Here is a 13,608-nt window from a genome sequence, read left to right as displayed (position 1 = left end):
TCGATTTCAAGGCTATGTTTAGCTAAAAACAGGCTTTTTTGCGTGAAAACCCTTGCATTATGACATTTTTAGGTTAGTTTTGGGTTACATGGTACCAAAAATGGCCTTTTTCGGCGTTAAATCACTCAAATGAGGGCATTTTTAGGTTAAAGAGAAAAGCAGACACTGACAGCGGCGATATTCTTTTTATATATAGAGAGAAACCCTTTATTACCTCAAATTCTGATAAGACCATCATTGAAAACGTAAGATAATATAAAAAATACGGCTTGGAGCGAACAAAATATTTCATTTGATTATGTGTTCATGGGAAGATATGCAAAACTACTCAAAAGGAGTCACTTTAGTAACTAAATTGTAACATAACCAGCTAAAAACGTGAAAAAATGGCAAAAAAATCAGTTTTTGGCTCAAATCGAGTTGTGCCACCATTTTTAAGGAAAAAACGTTAGTGCCATCGTAAAGAACGGGAAAAAGTACACAAAAAAAGTCTACTTAAAAAGTTGCACCTCAAAAACAAGGGGGTCAAAATATCGATTGAAAACTTTAATAATTTTTTTAAATCCGATATTTGAGGTTATGTAATCCCAAAAAATTGCAGTTATTCATGACATAAAAATACACCAATGTGAATTTTTAAAAAAATTTTTATCCTATAGGGACTTCAGAAAAAAATAAAATCAAAAAAACACGTTTATCGACGTTACTGCGCATGCGCACTAGGCAGAGAGCTAAAAATTTGGCTATGGGAGTTTTTTTTTATCCCCCATCGAATGGTATATAACATATATACATTTTCCAAGGGGGCCATTTCACCATAGTAACCCGGCTATAGCCTTTACGCTTAACGGGTCTGTGAAGAGTATAGGCGTCTTGATTATTAAGCCACTCGTATATACGTTCTTTCACCCGCGTGTCAGCCGCGCTAAATAATTTGCCTTTTCGATTTTCGACCCGCGTAACCAGCCTCGTGCGAATCATCGTAGTATTGCTGCTCGTACGACGACGACATGCTTAAAAGTTTGCGAAACGTAGCCACTTGTCCTTTGCTCAATTTCTCGTCAAAGCAGGCGATGCCGGTGATTCCTAGCTGCTAGCGTTATGTATTTCCATCAACGCGTCGATGCTCTCTTTACTAAGCAGTTGTCGTTTTGCTGTATTATTCGGCTCTGTCAAATTTTTACCAATTTCACTATTTCCGGGTTTCCAATCAGCTTTATCGGTGTGTCGACTGTCTTGATGAATTTGGCGAAAGGTAAACGGCCGATGGGCACTTTCGACTGATCCAGTGTTTTATTTATCCTGCGTGCGACAACGTCGCTAATCAGTTCTATAATGTTGGAATCTTGTATGGGCCGGCCGTCTATACTGACTCTGCCAGTGCTATCCCACTTGAGACGATCGCCGGCAACGGTTTTCCAGTGTTCCAGCAGAAGGCGCGTTTTTTGAGCGTAACTCTTGGTTACGCTGTCGAGTATAATTTCTTCAGTCAGTCCGAAAACATATCTTCGGGCACGTTAATCATTTTTCTCGCACGATCCATTTTAGCCTTCTGCTGCTGCTGACTTTGAATTAAATAACTTCGAGACAAGAGCCCCGATAATAGGTGCGAGTAGAAGCGGCAAAAAAGCACCACCGTGCTGTACGAGAACTCATTTCTTTTTCTGCCAATCGCTGACAGATTTTTTATTATTGCAAATCGTCAATTTTCTCAGTATGTTTTTGTGCTTTTTGAGTCGTCGTTTATGCGAGTCTTTAATTTTGATTACACCTTGCAAGATAGTCAAAGCGCACTCGCATATGTAACGCACGAGTCTCTTGTCGGCTGTGCGTAAAAGAGTCGTACGTTGTTGGCCGTCCGTGTAACAAAGAGGTAACGTTCAGTACATCAGTTATTCGTTTTCTGTTGAAATGCTTGGTGTCGAGCGCAGCCACGGGTATACGACAGCCAGCCTGTTTTTTTTTCTTCTTCGATGTTGTTGGCGCCATAGCTTCTCGCCTACTGTCTATGACGAGAGCTCTGCACACCTATTTTGTATTTTTACTTTTTACCGAATTTCGGCACGCAGGCGTACTGAATATCGTCGTTTGGGAATATACACGTGGGAACCCTATACTCGTCTACGGCCGCTTGAGTTAGATCGAGAAAAAGATACGAGTGAGGTCCGCGCGTAGCGTCTATGTAAGCCTCCTGCAGAAACCTCGGATCTTCCGGATAAATTTGTCGCGCGAGATGCCGAATCTGAGCTCTGTCGCAAGGATTTTTAAATATAACAAGATACTTTGAATTTAAACTTATGTCGCGCTGAGACTTTCCCTGGTGTAAAATATTCTGCGTCACCAGAAAGACCGACAAATTCAAATGATGAGACGAACGCGAGAACAAATCCAGAACTATATCGTTCGATGATTCTCGCATCAAGTTGTCGAGAATCAGTAATTTTTTCTCTCCCGTATCCACGGAGTAATCGCTTCGCTGCGGAAGTCCCTCTCGAAACTCGATAGGTACAGCAGCACTCCCGCCAACTTTGAATTCACTGCCGTACGTCTCTTGCCACTCGGTATAGTAGAGTAGAACCCTGTCGAAGTGAGCATCGCACATCTCCGGTAGATGCTCGAGAAATTTTTTCAGAAACCAGCTTTTTCCAGCTCCTGTCGGTTCTGCTATGCACGCCGTAAAAGGATGCTTCCAAAGCGTATCCATCTTTTCGACTAAAGCGCTCTCTTCGCGAAAAGCGCTTTTTATTAATATTATTCCTCTACCGCGAGGGGGGGGGGCGGCGGCGGGCGTGGGCCGCGTATACGCGTATACTCACGCGGGCCGCTTATAAGCGTATATTAGCGGCCACGAGTATCATCCGCGGACGAGCCGTCTATACGCGTGCATGTACGGCTCGCCTATAAGCGTGCGATGATGAGTGGGTAAAGGAGAGAGAAGGGTGTTATAATTACAAGAAAAATTTTAAAATACTTTTTTTATTATAAATATATTAAATATACCGCAGAACAATTTATATTACTTAAAAACTACTACAAAAACGAGATTCTTAAATTTACTTTTATTTATTCACAAACAACTTACATACTATACTTAACTTTTGTGACCGTACGGGAGCGATAACCCGGGAGTAACATACCTACGCTTATTTAGAACTATGCTACACGATTTGACCTCTTCTCGCGTAACGACAGTGTGATCTGGCAGTCTTTTAATAGAATTAAACTTAACATTAATGCATTCATTCTCTTCATCAGTCTTAAAATAATTTTCGATCATACTCTTAATGCTACGATAATTTATTCTCAAAGAATTCGAGAAATTTAGCTAGATACCCCTCACGGTTCTGTAGCCGTAAAATTTTGGACCACCTGAGAGGAAGCTCGTAATATAAGTCCCTTCGTCGAGCTCTTTGGTCATATCGCCGAGCAACAAGCCTAACGGGGGCCTGTATTCTAGTGCGTTTTCGTTGCACACAAATATGCACGAATCAGTGTCGCAGTACAGCGTTCGCTTGCCGAGCTTCTCCAAATACGAAAATAGTTTCAAGCGGGCCAGAGTTGTCGTGTAGGCTGCTATAACTACGTTCGTATATGGAGTAGACTCCACAGCATCGTCGATCTACTGCCAGCTCGCGTACATCACCTCCTCGTTGACCAGCAGGAGACTCAAGATCTCTTTATACTCGGCCGTTAGAAGTGCGCAGGCCAGGGTTTTTCGCGATTTTTTCAAGATCGAGCGATATCCCCTCATTTTCGCGATACTCGCGAACATAACGCGCTTTCGATTCCGCGTCACGCACCAAGCTGGAAACCCCGATGCTTCCTGCTTTAATCGCAAAAAAGTGTCGATGTAGCCAGCGAAAAGTCCTCCTTCACCTGTGAGCGGATTGTACTCGTTCATACTATACTACCATATGACGAATATTTCAGTTCTAGTATAGCCGAGTTCGATGGCTTTTCGCAGCTCATCCGCCACCCAGGTTCCGCTGAACTCTCGCTGACTCGCATCTGGGTGGCAACAATCACTTTGCCGCATCTCTTCGCAGCATGTACGACACAGTGCGAAGAGAAGCTTGCCGTGCGTTTTTATCGCTCTCGGTAGACAGAGATTGTCGCAATTGCTGATCTGAATGATAGACCGTTGAGAAACGCTGTCGACGGTCAAGTTTTTCCGTCGAGAGCCACCTGCACAGGCATTTCTACGACGGTCAAACAAACGGTAAATGATTCGTCGACTCGAAAATTTGCATTGCTTTGAACGAGTCCAGACACCACAGACCATAAATCATCGCCAATCAGCGCGCTCGCGAGACGATATTCACGACGTTATTCACGATTCGTAGCGCAGCAGCTTGAAAAATCATGGCCGCGTCATTTTCTGGATCTGCATCCGGACAGGGCTCCATGCCTTCGTTCAGACGACGTCTGATAACTAAAAAAAATATTATTGTTAGTAATAATAATTTGTTAAGAAAATTTAAAAGTTAAAGAATTTCTTTTACTTTCATTAATACGACGGTCGAACGAGCTGTATTGATCGAAGCGTGCATACGGATTCATCGCAACTTCCTCAGCAGTCTTATCCCGAGTTGCAAAGTCCTCGAAAACCTCGGCTCTCGTAGGACCAAACTCGGGAGCTGGCTCGTAGCGGAACGAGAGCAGAATCATCGCAGCTCCCATCGTTTGCTCGCTACCTCTCAGCTGTGCTGGAGCGCCCGCTCTGTAGACAGCCTGCTCGGAGACGCCAGGCCGATCATCGTCGTGATCGCTGTCCTCTATCTCGCTCTCAGCATCATCCTCCATGGGCTCCTCCATGGGAGCTTGTATATCCTCCTGCTCCTTCTGCTCTTGCTCCTCTTGCTCCTCCTCCTCATTCTCCTCCTTGGATGAAGTGGCTCGTTGTGGCGAAGGAGGTGACGACACAACAAACAGCGTTGCGTCGCTGTCGCTCTCCTCAGCGTCCTCCTGCAGGGTAATTCGAGCTACAAGAAGAACAAAAATAAAGTACTATTATATTTATTTTAAAAACTGATTGTAGGAAACACTGTAAACACTTACCATGTTCCTCGATGATATGCCTCAGACAGTACACATCGCGTGCACCGTGTTCCACCAAGAAACTGCCGACGATTTTTATCACAACACTAGAATGTTTAAAGTATCTCTGATAAAAATTGGCGATCCAGCGGTACGCGCAATGCGTCAGCAAGCAGCGCAGCTCGCGTCGCAGCCTCTCCTCGCACATCCGATGAACGCGAACGTACCACTCACGGGTACACTTCCTCTGCACAGGTAGGTGATGACCCTTGAGCGCGTTGGCTACGCACAAGATCGCATCGCGAACTTCGTTGATAGCACTGGACATTTCTGCGACACGTGGTAAGCTGGTTCTCTCAATGACACGCATTTCGAGAGACTGATGACTAGATGCTAGCGTACGGAGGAGTTTTGTTAACGGCTCAGGGCTGATATGAAAATATCATGCCTTTCTTAGGAGTGATTTCATCGAATAAGAAGATCGCAGAGCAGAAAAACCGTTAAAGAGGGGAATTTGTTTTAAAACAGCGCATATAACAGCCATAGCTGAGAAATCCAGGCTACCACCAGTGATCGAAAGAAATAAATCCGATACCGTACTCGCTGTTTGCGCTTTAGGCATGTAGCAGTCATAAACCTTAGGCGGATAGCGGTCGTCTCAGAGAATGGACCGTCGCCACCGCTAGATCCGGTGACACGGACAGGACAGTTTTTTATGACTCTACGGCTGACCCTTTTTAATCTCTCTTACCGGACACCTGTAATCTCTATACAAACAGTTTACACTTACTACTCAAGTGTCTACCGGAGATCCGATGATTCATTCTCTGCTTAGTTTTGAAAACTAATCCGTTGGCGATAATAAAACAAAGTCTGAGTCCATGATCACACGATACTTCCTGGTGCTGATTCTGGAGACATTGAGAACCTTTCTTTCGCTCTCACCCGTCTCCGATTTTTTCTGATAAGTCCACGACGCTGGAGCTCAGGTTTATATAAATAATCCAGTCCGAGTATAGCGTTACCAACGGTCTCGCATTCTTAAGACAACGAACGTCGTTAAAAGGCAAAGAGTGGAGAGGTGCGGTCTCCCTCTACCTACGTGCAGAAATGTTTGCCAACGGCTTACGTTTATGACACGGCTTGCACCGATCAGTCCGCTCTGAGTCCCTACAGAGAGCACACACGTGGCTAGCATCATGGCAGAATTGAAAAAATTAGCAGCCCAACGCGATGCGCTTCTCGCAAGTATCGAAGCTAAAAGACATGCAATGGAGAAGCTGAACGGCCAGCTCGAGCGCTACCAGCAGAGAATGCTGGACATGTCAGCGCTGTTGCAGCAAAAACAGCAAGAAGCCGAGCGAAAGGCTTCTCTGAGGTACAGTTTGTACCGATCAACGTGAGGCGCGGAGTGTGCATCACCAACAGTTAGGAGCACGACGTGTGGCAGCAGTGCTGGAGGCGCACAGTGGGACCGAATCCAAAAAAAATGGACAAAAGTCTTGCTTGAAGTGTGGTTGCACTTAAAATAACTTCAAAAACGGTAAAAATGTTTATTTTTGTTTGTGAACAAAAGCTAATGAGTTCAAATTATATATATATTAAATTAAAATGGTGGAATGAGTGAGGGAAGCTTGAGTGAATAAATCAACGCAAAACACAATGAATTTCGCGGGAGAAAAAAGACGACTTGCCGCGGCGTAAAAACTCTCACGGAGTAGAGAGAAAAGCCGTGACAAGCCTATAGCTTTATTTTAGAAATAAGGAAATTATACAAAGAAAAGTGACTCTAGGATAGACTAAACAAATAGAGAGAAACGCAATTACAATGTACGCTTATACAAAAAAAGAGAGACTTTACTATAGACAACACCGAGAAAGAAACGCAAGTAGCTTAATTCTATCGCAGCGAGGTACCTTTCGCACGCTGGAGAGCTCTCCTACCTTAGACGCAGAATGAGACGTGGACGGTGCGACGTAAAGCCCTGGCCGCACGTTGGTGGGATGCACCTTCCTCGGTCGCAGGACGCCTCGACGTCTCGAGGGAACCAATCCTGGACCACGGGCAGGCCTTTTCAGCCCTGCCGCGTAGGTAGCAATCGCCGGGTGGAGATCGACACGGCGAGGAAGCTCACACGTGGCCGAAATCCCAACACTCGAAGAATTCACACAATCCGCACACCGCACGCAAAATGCACACACACTACGCAACGCACGGTGATACAATAAAGAGTGTCGATCGTCCTGAAAAGGACGATGATGACGACTCTATTCGCTCGCAATTTACACAGAGGCTTTTGCAATTGCAAGTACAAAAGCGCAAAAGGTCAACTGATTACTCGAGAGGAGCTGTCAGAACTGAACTGCGTGTGCTCCCTCGCGCCGGAGCCCGCGCAAACGGGAGAGGCCCACATCAGCGCGCGCATGCGCTCGACCGCTCTCGCTGCAGTGCTCGCTGCGCTACGGCGCGAAATTCAAAATTCACCCTCTCGCTCTTACATAACCCGAACAGTTTGTATTTTACGAATCCAAGTCCCTCACGGTGATACCGATTCTAATAAAAAACCGGCTAAGCGAAAAAAAAAGTATAAAATTTAACAATTTTTCGTAAACATACAAAAATTAAAAATTGCTGATAACTTTTGACTAAAACATTTGATTTCAGCAATGTGTACCTTAAATTGAAAATCTGAGGTTTTTTGCGGTTTTTTTACGATGCTTTGATTTTTTTTCCAATAGAGTAGTAGTTAACTAGTATTTTTTTATTCCGAATTGAGCAAGTTAATCGCGGAGTTCACGAAGCTAGAATAGAAGTAGGGTAATCCGAATACACGGTTTTTTTCGCAGTAAAAGGGATGACTTTGTTTATTTATAACTATTGTGCATATTTTCCTACGGTAGATGACTTTGTAGACGTAAGATCTCGAGCGAGTTTGGCTTGCGAATCATAATTTTGAAAAAAGGGCCCCCCTCCACCACAGTTTCGCCCCTGTTTGGCGGGTTCCGTGTGGCGGGTAGTTGCAGCTTTATCTAATTTTTCAAATTAATTATCTAAAATGGTACATTTGATCATATATTTCTATAACTTTTATCAATTCGAAAAAAGAACACAATTTTTGATTATTCATTGTTTATGAGAGCTATAATTATTTATATTCATGATTAAAATGTGTTTATATACACGTATGTTACTTCAACAACTACTAAAATAATGTTGATTCTAATATTTCTATTCTTGTTTATTTTAATCGATAATTTCATATATTTGTTATAATAGATAATCAATATTCATGATTAAATTTCATTTAACTGCTTCATTTAACTGATTCATGCTTTATTTACAATTAGAATTAATGAATTTTTTTGTAGCTAGGTATTTGTTATATGTTATATATACCTTACCCACTTATCGAGAATAATTTTTTATTGATACCTGCCAATAAGTATGCTTTGCAAGTTTTAGAAAATAAAATATAGTTAAGACATTTTTCACTTCATTACCTTTAAAAAGTTATTGAAATTAGTTAAATGAATCTAAGATTTCGTTAATGTTCAGCAAATAATTAATCTTTTATGATATAGTAAATAATGACCTTGTGCCTGAGTATTAATTCTTGCGGATTGAACGTATTCAAAACAAAAATCTTTTTGTAGCCACTTTTCATACACAGTTTCGAATGTTGTAAAATTTAATGTTGTTAAAAAAGCAGCTACTGAGTTTTCTCTTGAGGAAAATCTTTATTTCATCAGTAGCCTCTAAGTTAAATTTTTTCAAAACTTGTATAACTATAGCCTCTTTCTGTTCTACTAAGCTTCCACTTATATTATCTTTCCAAAAAGATAAAACATCTTGATTTTTTATCGAATATTCAGTTCGTATAAGTTTTGATAATTTCTTGTTTGTGCCAGTGTGCGTGTATGTATATATTTTTAGTGCGTGTATGTATAGATTTTTATAAAGTTTTGATAATTTTTTGTGCGTGCCCGTGTGCGTGTATGAGTATGTATGTGTGTATGCATGTACTTAACAATATCGAATTTCTATTAATAAACAAATTTCATTTTTAAACGCATGATGAAGTAAATAGTGTAAGTTCGTAGTAGCATTATAATAGTAATCTTAAAAATAGTACAATAATATAACAATCTCTACAATAATTCGATACTTACCGCAAAAACATTGTGATTCCGCGTGTACACATTTTTTTACCAATATTTAATACAAGAAACATTGACCAAACATAATCATTTATTGTTTCCAAATTATTAAACTACTCCATTGAAAAAAAATCAAAGCATCGTAAAAAAACGGCAAAAAACCTCAGATTCTCAATTTAAGGTACACATTGCTGAAATCAGATGTTTTCAACCATTTTCAATTTTTGATAAGGTTTTTGATGGGTAAGTTTTGTTTTTTGTTTAAATTACCCAATGTGTAATGTTCCCTTTTTGGATCTTAATTCCTCCTCTTTGTTTTTTTTTTTTTTGTAGGCCGACCGTCAGGTCCCTGTTACGCCACCGCCCTCTGCGGCTTCTGATTTTGTTTACTCTACCTTGCCATACCCAGACTCCCTGGTGGATTGACATCGGGTCTTTTTGCCCCTTATGCCGTCAGCCGCGCCACACTCCTCCGACAATCGAGCGGGAGTACTACCGTGATTATGACAGGGTAAGATGTAGTCTGTTTTTTTGTGTGTATATATATATATATATATATATATATAGCCCTCTCATTGTCGTTCGGTATGTTTAATCTTATTTTTCTTTTGCAGTTCGTCTTCGATTCCCGGTCCCCTGTTGTTCGGGACTCCCTCCCCGACTCCTGGATTGATTGTCACCACGAGTCCTGGGAGGATCACGCGACCTGGAGGATCTGTTCGATCTGCCGTTGCCGCCTTGATCATCCACCCCACATGATGCGTCTCCGGGGGGCAAGGGCGTAAGTATTTCTCTATTTTGTGTCAGCTGTTTCGATGATTGTGTTTAATAAAAAAATTTCTTGGTTTGTTTACAGAATTGGATCCGTATTCCCGGTCACAAGTGCTATCCAGCGACGAGCGACGCCGACTTGGTATAGAAAAGGAAAATCTCGTCTGTTGGTTTTGTCGTCTGTATCTCCTCCTCCCCAAACTCGACTCTCCTTGAGGGACACACCCGGTCCGATAAATTATGTTTCGGTTATTATTCGTTTTTTTTTTGGTGGGCAAGTGCCCTTTTCTTTATTTATTTCTTTGTCACATACATCGATTTTACGTCTCCCTTGGGCAAGCGAAACAGTACGAGCCTTCTCGAGTGGAGGAGTCTCGTCTCCGCTTTTCTTGCCTGCCGGTTTACATATTTTTACTAACTATATTCTTATACGAGTATTAATAGTTCTAGAGTTATAATCTTTGTTTGGCTTATTTTATACCTCAAGCGAGTAAGCGACGCGCGAATTGGATGAGTGCGGATGTTATTTTGTTTATCTTTGCCCGTCTCCTAGTCGCTCGATTTACACAAATTCTTAAGTATAGTTTTAGCCTAATATGTCTTAAAACGTACATTCCTCTTGATTTATCCTAAAGCTTTCCTTGCACATATAATCGAATAGTTCGTACTTCTACATAGTTTTAGTCTTAATTCCTAGCAAGTTAGAAGCATCTTTGTCATGTAAATTTTACAACCTAAGTTATTTGTAGATGAATTAATTTACGTCAGCTAGTGTTATCCTATGTGTACCTAAGATCTCTATAACTAGTTTTTTTTTGTCAGCATTAATAAAAAAATTAACTTTGCAATCAAAATCTTTTTGTTTCTTTTCATTTATGTTCACACTCATTGATTATATGGTCGCACACGTGATTAAATATGTTTTGTTTTGGTTAAATATATATATATATATATATATATATATATATATATATATATTCATAGTTAATAGAGAGTGGCTCCATATCTATGCTGAGATTAGTTATAAGTTTGTTCACACATGAATATAATGTCCACACTTGATTGTAGGTTTTATTTATTTGATATGATATGCATTTTCAAATGCTTACTTTTTTTGCGGGTAGTCGCGTATTGGTGTTTAGACTCTAGTTGGTTGCATTCTCTCTACCTGCCGACTCGTGGTTGTTTGTTTTTCTCTTATTCATTTATCCAGACTCTGTACTCTCCTCGATTATTGCTGACAGTGCGTTTTCTCGCACCTGTATTGCTGGCACTCTCGGTACATCATAAACTTTTTCAGCCCTCGCGTGGGGCCCGTGGAACTCGCACCTGATCGTTGGGTCTAATCCTCTCATAGGCACGTAAATTGCCTCCGGCTCTTCTTGTCTATTCCGCCCTTTTAGGCTTCGGATCCCTACGACAATTAAGAGACTCACCATAGTTCCGAATATAACGATTATTACCGTCATAATAATAATGGTCGTGTTTCCTTTGACCCCCGTCGTGCCGGTGCGTACTACCTGCGGAATTGCCTCCGGGCGTTTGTCTGCCCACAGGGTGCTTGCCGCGGTGAGGTATACGTGCGGTATAAAGATCTCGCGTTCGTCTTGCTCCGCTCCCCCATAAAAAATGCTGTCCGCTATTCTTAGATCACATCCTTCGGGTATATTTACCTCGCCGCTTCCTTCTAAGGTGACGCTCTGTTTATCTCCCTGTCACATCCCAGTCCCGTTCACTCTTCCGGCTGTTGAAAATATCCATTGGGCAGGGTTTTATGTCCTGACTAAGTAATACTCGGGCCCGTGTATCAAGGTTCGTTTGCACAAGTTGTGGGCCCTGTATGATTCCGGATCCGCTTTCAGAGTGCTCTCGCAATCCATCCCCCTTTTTAGTTCTTGGTTGGCCTTACATATTCGAACGCGGTGGACTTTCAAACGCTCTCCTCTTTCCCCCTTGCTCATGAAGAAGTGTTCGTTCTTATCCGGGTTTATCACTAGATAATCGCCCCTTGGGACGATTTTTATTGCAGTATGTCGAGGTAGTTCGAGTGGGCCGAGAGACAGGAATTGTCACAAATTCGTAGGTCCTGTATACCTGTTTGGTTACTAGCGGAATGTTTACCTGGATTATTTATTAGCTGCCTCTGTAGCAGGTACATCTCCACAGTGCCGTACTCGCGTATCGTCCCTTGGTTTATTGATTCAAACGGTGTCGCCAGTGACCTTTTCTGACTTCGATTAATTGATGTACTAATGTTTTCTTTACTTTGTCGTCAAGTGCATACATACTACAATACGCGTACCGGTACAATTATAACAGCGTTATTGAGAACAGGATTTTTTTGTTTAATTAGACTTCTGTCTCGAATGAGCGTTTAAAACTCTTTCGCGGCGGAAATACACCGTTGGCGTTTGGTAGCACCGAATATAATTGGTTCGCTACCGCTTGATATCGTAATGGTTGCTCTCCCCCTAGGTTAAAATCGCTGCGGAAGCGATGCCGTCGTCCTTTGGAGGGGGCGGGGCCTGTGTTTGGTATTCGTTCTGCTGCGGCTGAGGTTCCGGGTCCTTTTTCCCCTCTTCGCCTTGTTTTTCTGATTTCTACTTTCGCGATCCCAAATGCAACAGTAATTGTGTTACCGAATTCCAGAAACTTCCTAAAATGTAAATTGAGAATCCGTATATAGAATGTAGAGCATAACCGTGAATTATTGTGTCAGCTACGAATTTAATGAGTCTCGCTATCATAAACAAGCCAATTATCCCAGCCGAAGCCGAGCCGAACGTCAAAAACTTTCCCCATATTCTACCCCATGTTGATTCCGCGAGTCTCGCCATAGCGTTCTCATCGAACAGTCTCGTGACTGATAGTCCGTCCATTCTAGAGCTTCTGCCCGATATGCTCATCGCGATTGAATTAAGCACTGCTGGCTTTTCGACCGGGAACATTAATTGATGTCGCAGTGCTTGTATTTGCGCTGGCCTGTATATTCCGCTTTTCGCGAGATTCGCAGGGTCCGTGTAATTCCATGTCGGTTTTGTTTTTGGTTTTAGCGTGTTTGGTGTTATTCCCTTTGTTACCGATCCTGGTAGTACCGTGTACCATTCATTCTCTAATTGAAACATAGGCGGAATTAATGGATTACATGTAATTTCTGTCCCGAAAGTTTTAAGAATGTGCGTTCGCGGAGTTAAAAAGTATTTTTTGTTGTCTTTCAATACAGGTAGTTCCTGATAACAAGTGCTTTCTTCCCTCCGGTGTACTTCCACTTGCACGCATTTCTTGAAGTGTACCAGTTCTCCCGCTACTAACCCTATGTAGCCGCTCTTTTTTGTGATTTGATACGCGAATAAATCAGGTGCCGCTGCTGCGATGCTGAGCGCGTTTGCTATTAATCTCTTCTCGAGTTCGCATTTTTGTAAAATTAAGTCGTGATACAGCTGTTTAATTTGCCCCTTTATGTATTTTTCTACATAAACGAATTTCGAATTTACATACGCGAATATGTCTAAATTATTTACTGACGGAGCTTTTACAGTTCGAAAGTATTCTATTTACAGATCTTCTAAAAATAATAATTTTGGGTGCTCTGTACGTACAAGGTCATATCCGCATACGTTTACTGTGCCGACCGCTGTGAAC

The 13,608-nt window shown here is 42.0% G+C and overlaps 2 protein-coding genes across 10 annotated transcripts in view; both read left to right on the top strand.

Annotated features, from left to right (window-relative positions):
* LOC100498673 (UPF0363 protein CG9853 homolog) overlaps nucleotides 1-13,608 on the top strand; it is a 203,114-nt gene that overhangs the window by 161,829 nt on the left and 27,677 nt on the right.
* Nucleotides 9,381-10,783, top strand: LOC107981864. Its single transcript, XM_031921454.1, has 3 exons — nucleotides 9,381-9,706; nucleotides 9,810-9,976; nucleotides 10,052-10,783. The coding sequence occupies exons 1-3, from the start codon at nucleotides 9,476-9,478 to the stop codon at nucleotides 10,422-10,424; spliced, it is 771 nt and encodes a 256-aa protein (XP_031777314.1). The 5' UTR covers nucleotides 9,381-9,475; the 3' UTR covers nucleotides 10,425-10,783.

The sequence above is a fragment of the Nasonia vitripennis genome, assembly GCF_009193385.2.
Source record: "Nasonia vitripennis strain AsymCx chromosome 1 unlocalized genomic scaffold, Nvit_psr_1.1 chr1_random0011, whole genome shotgun sequence".
Lineage (NCBI taxonomy): Eukaryota > Metazoa > Arthropoda > Insecta > Hymenoptera > Pteromalidae > Nasonia > Nasonia vitripennis.
This window is presented reverse-complemented; position numbering and strand designations above follow the sequence as displayed.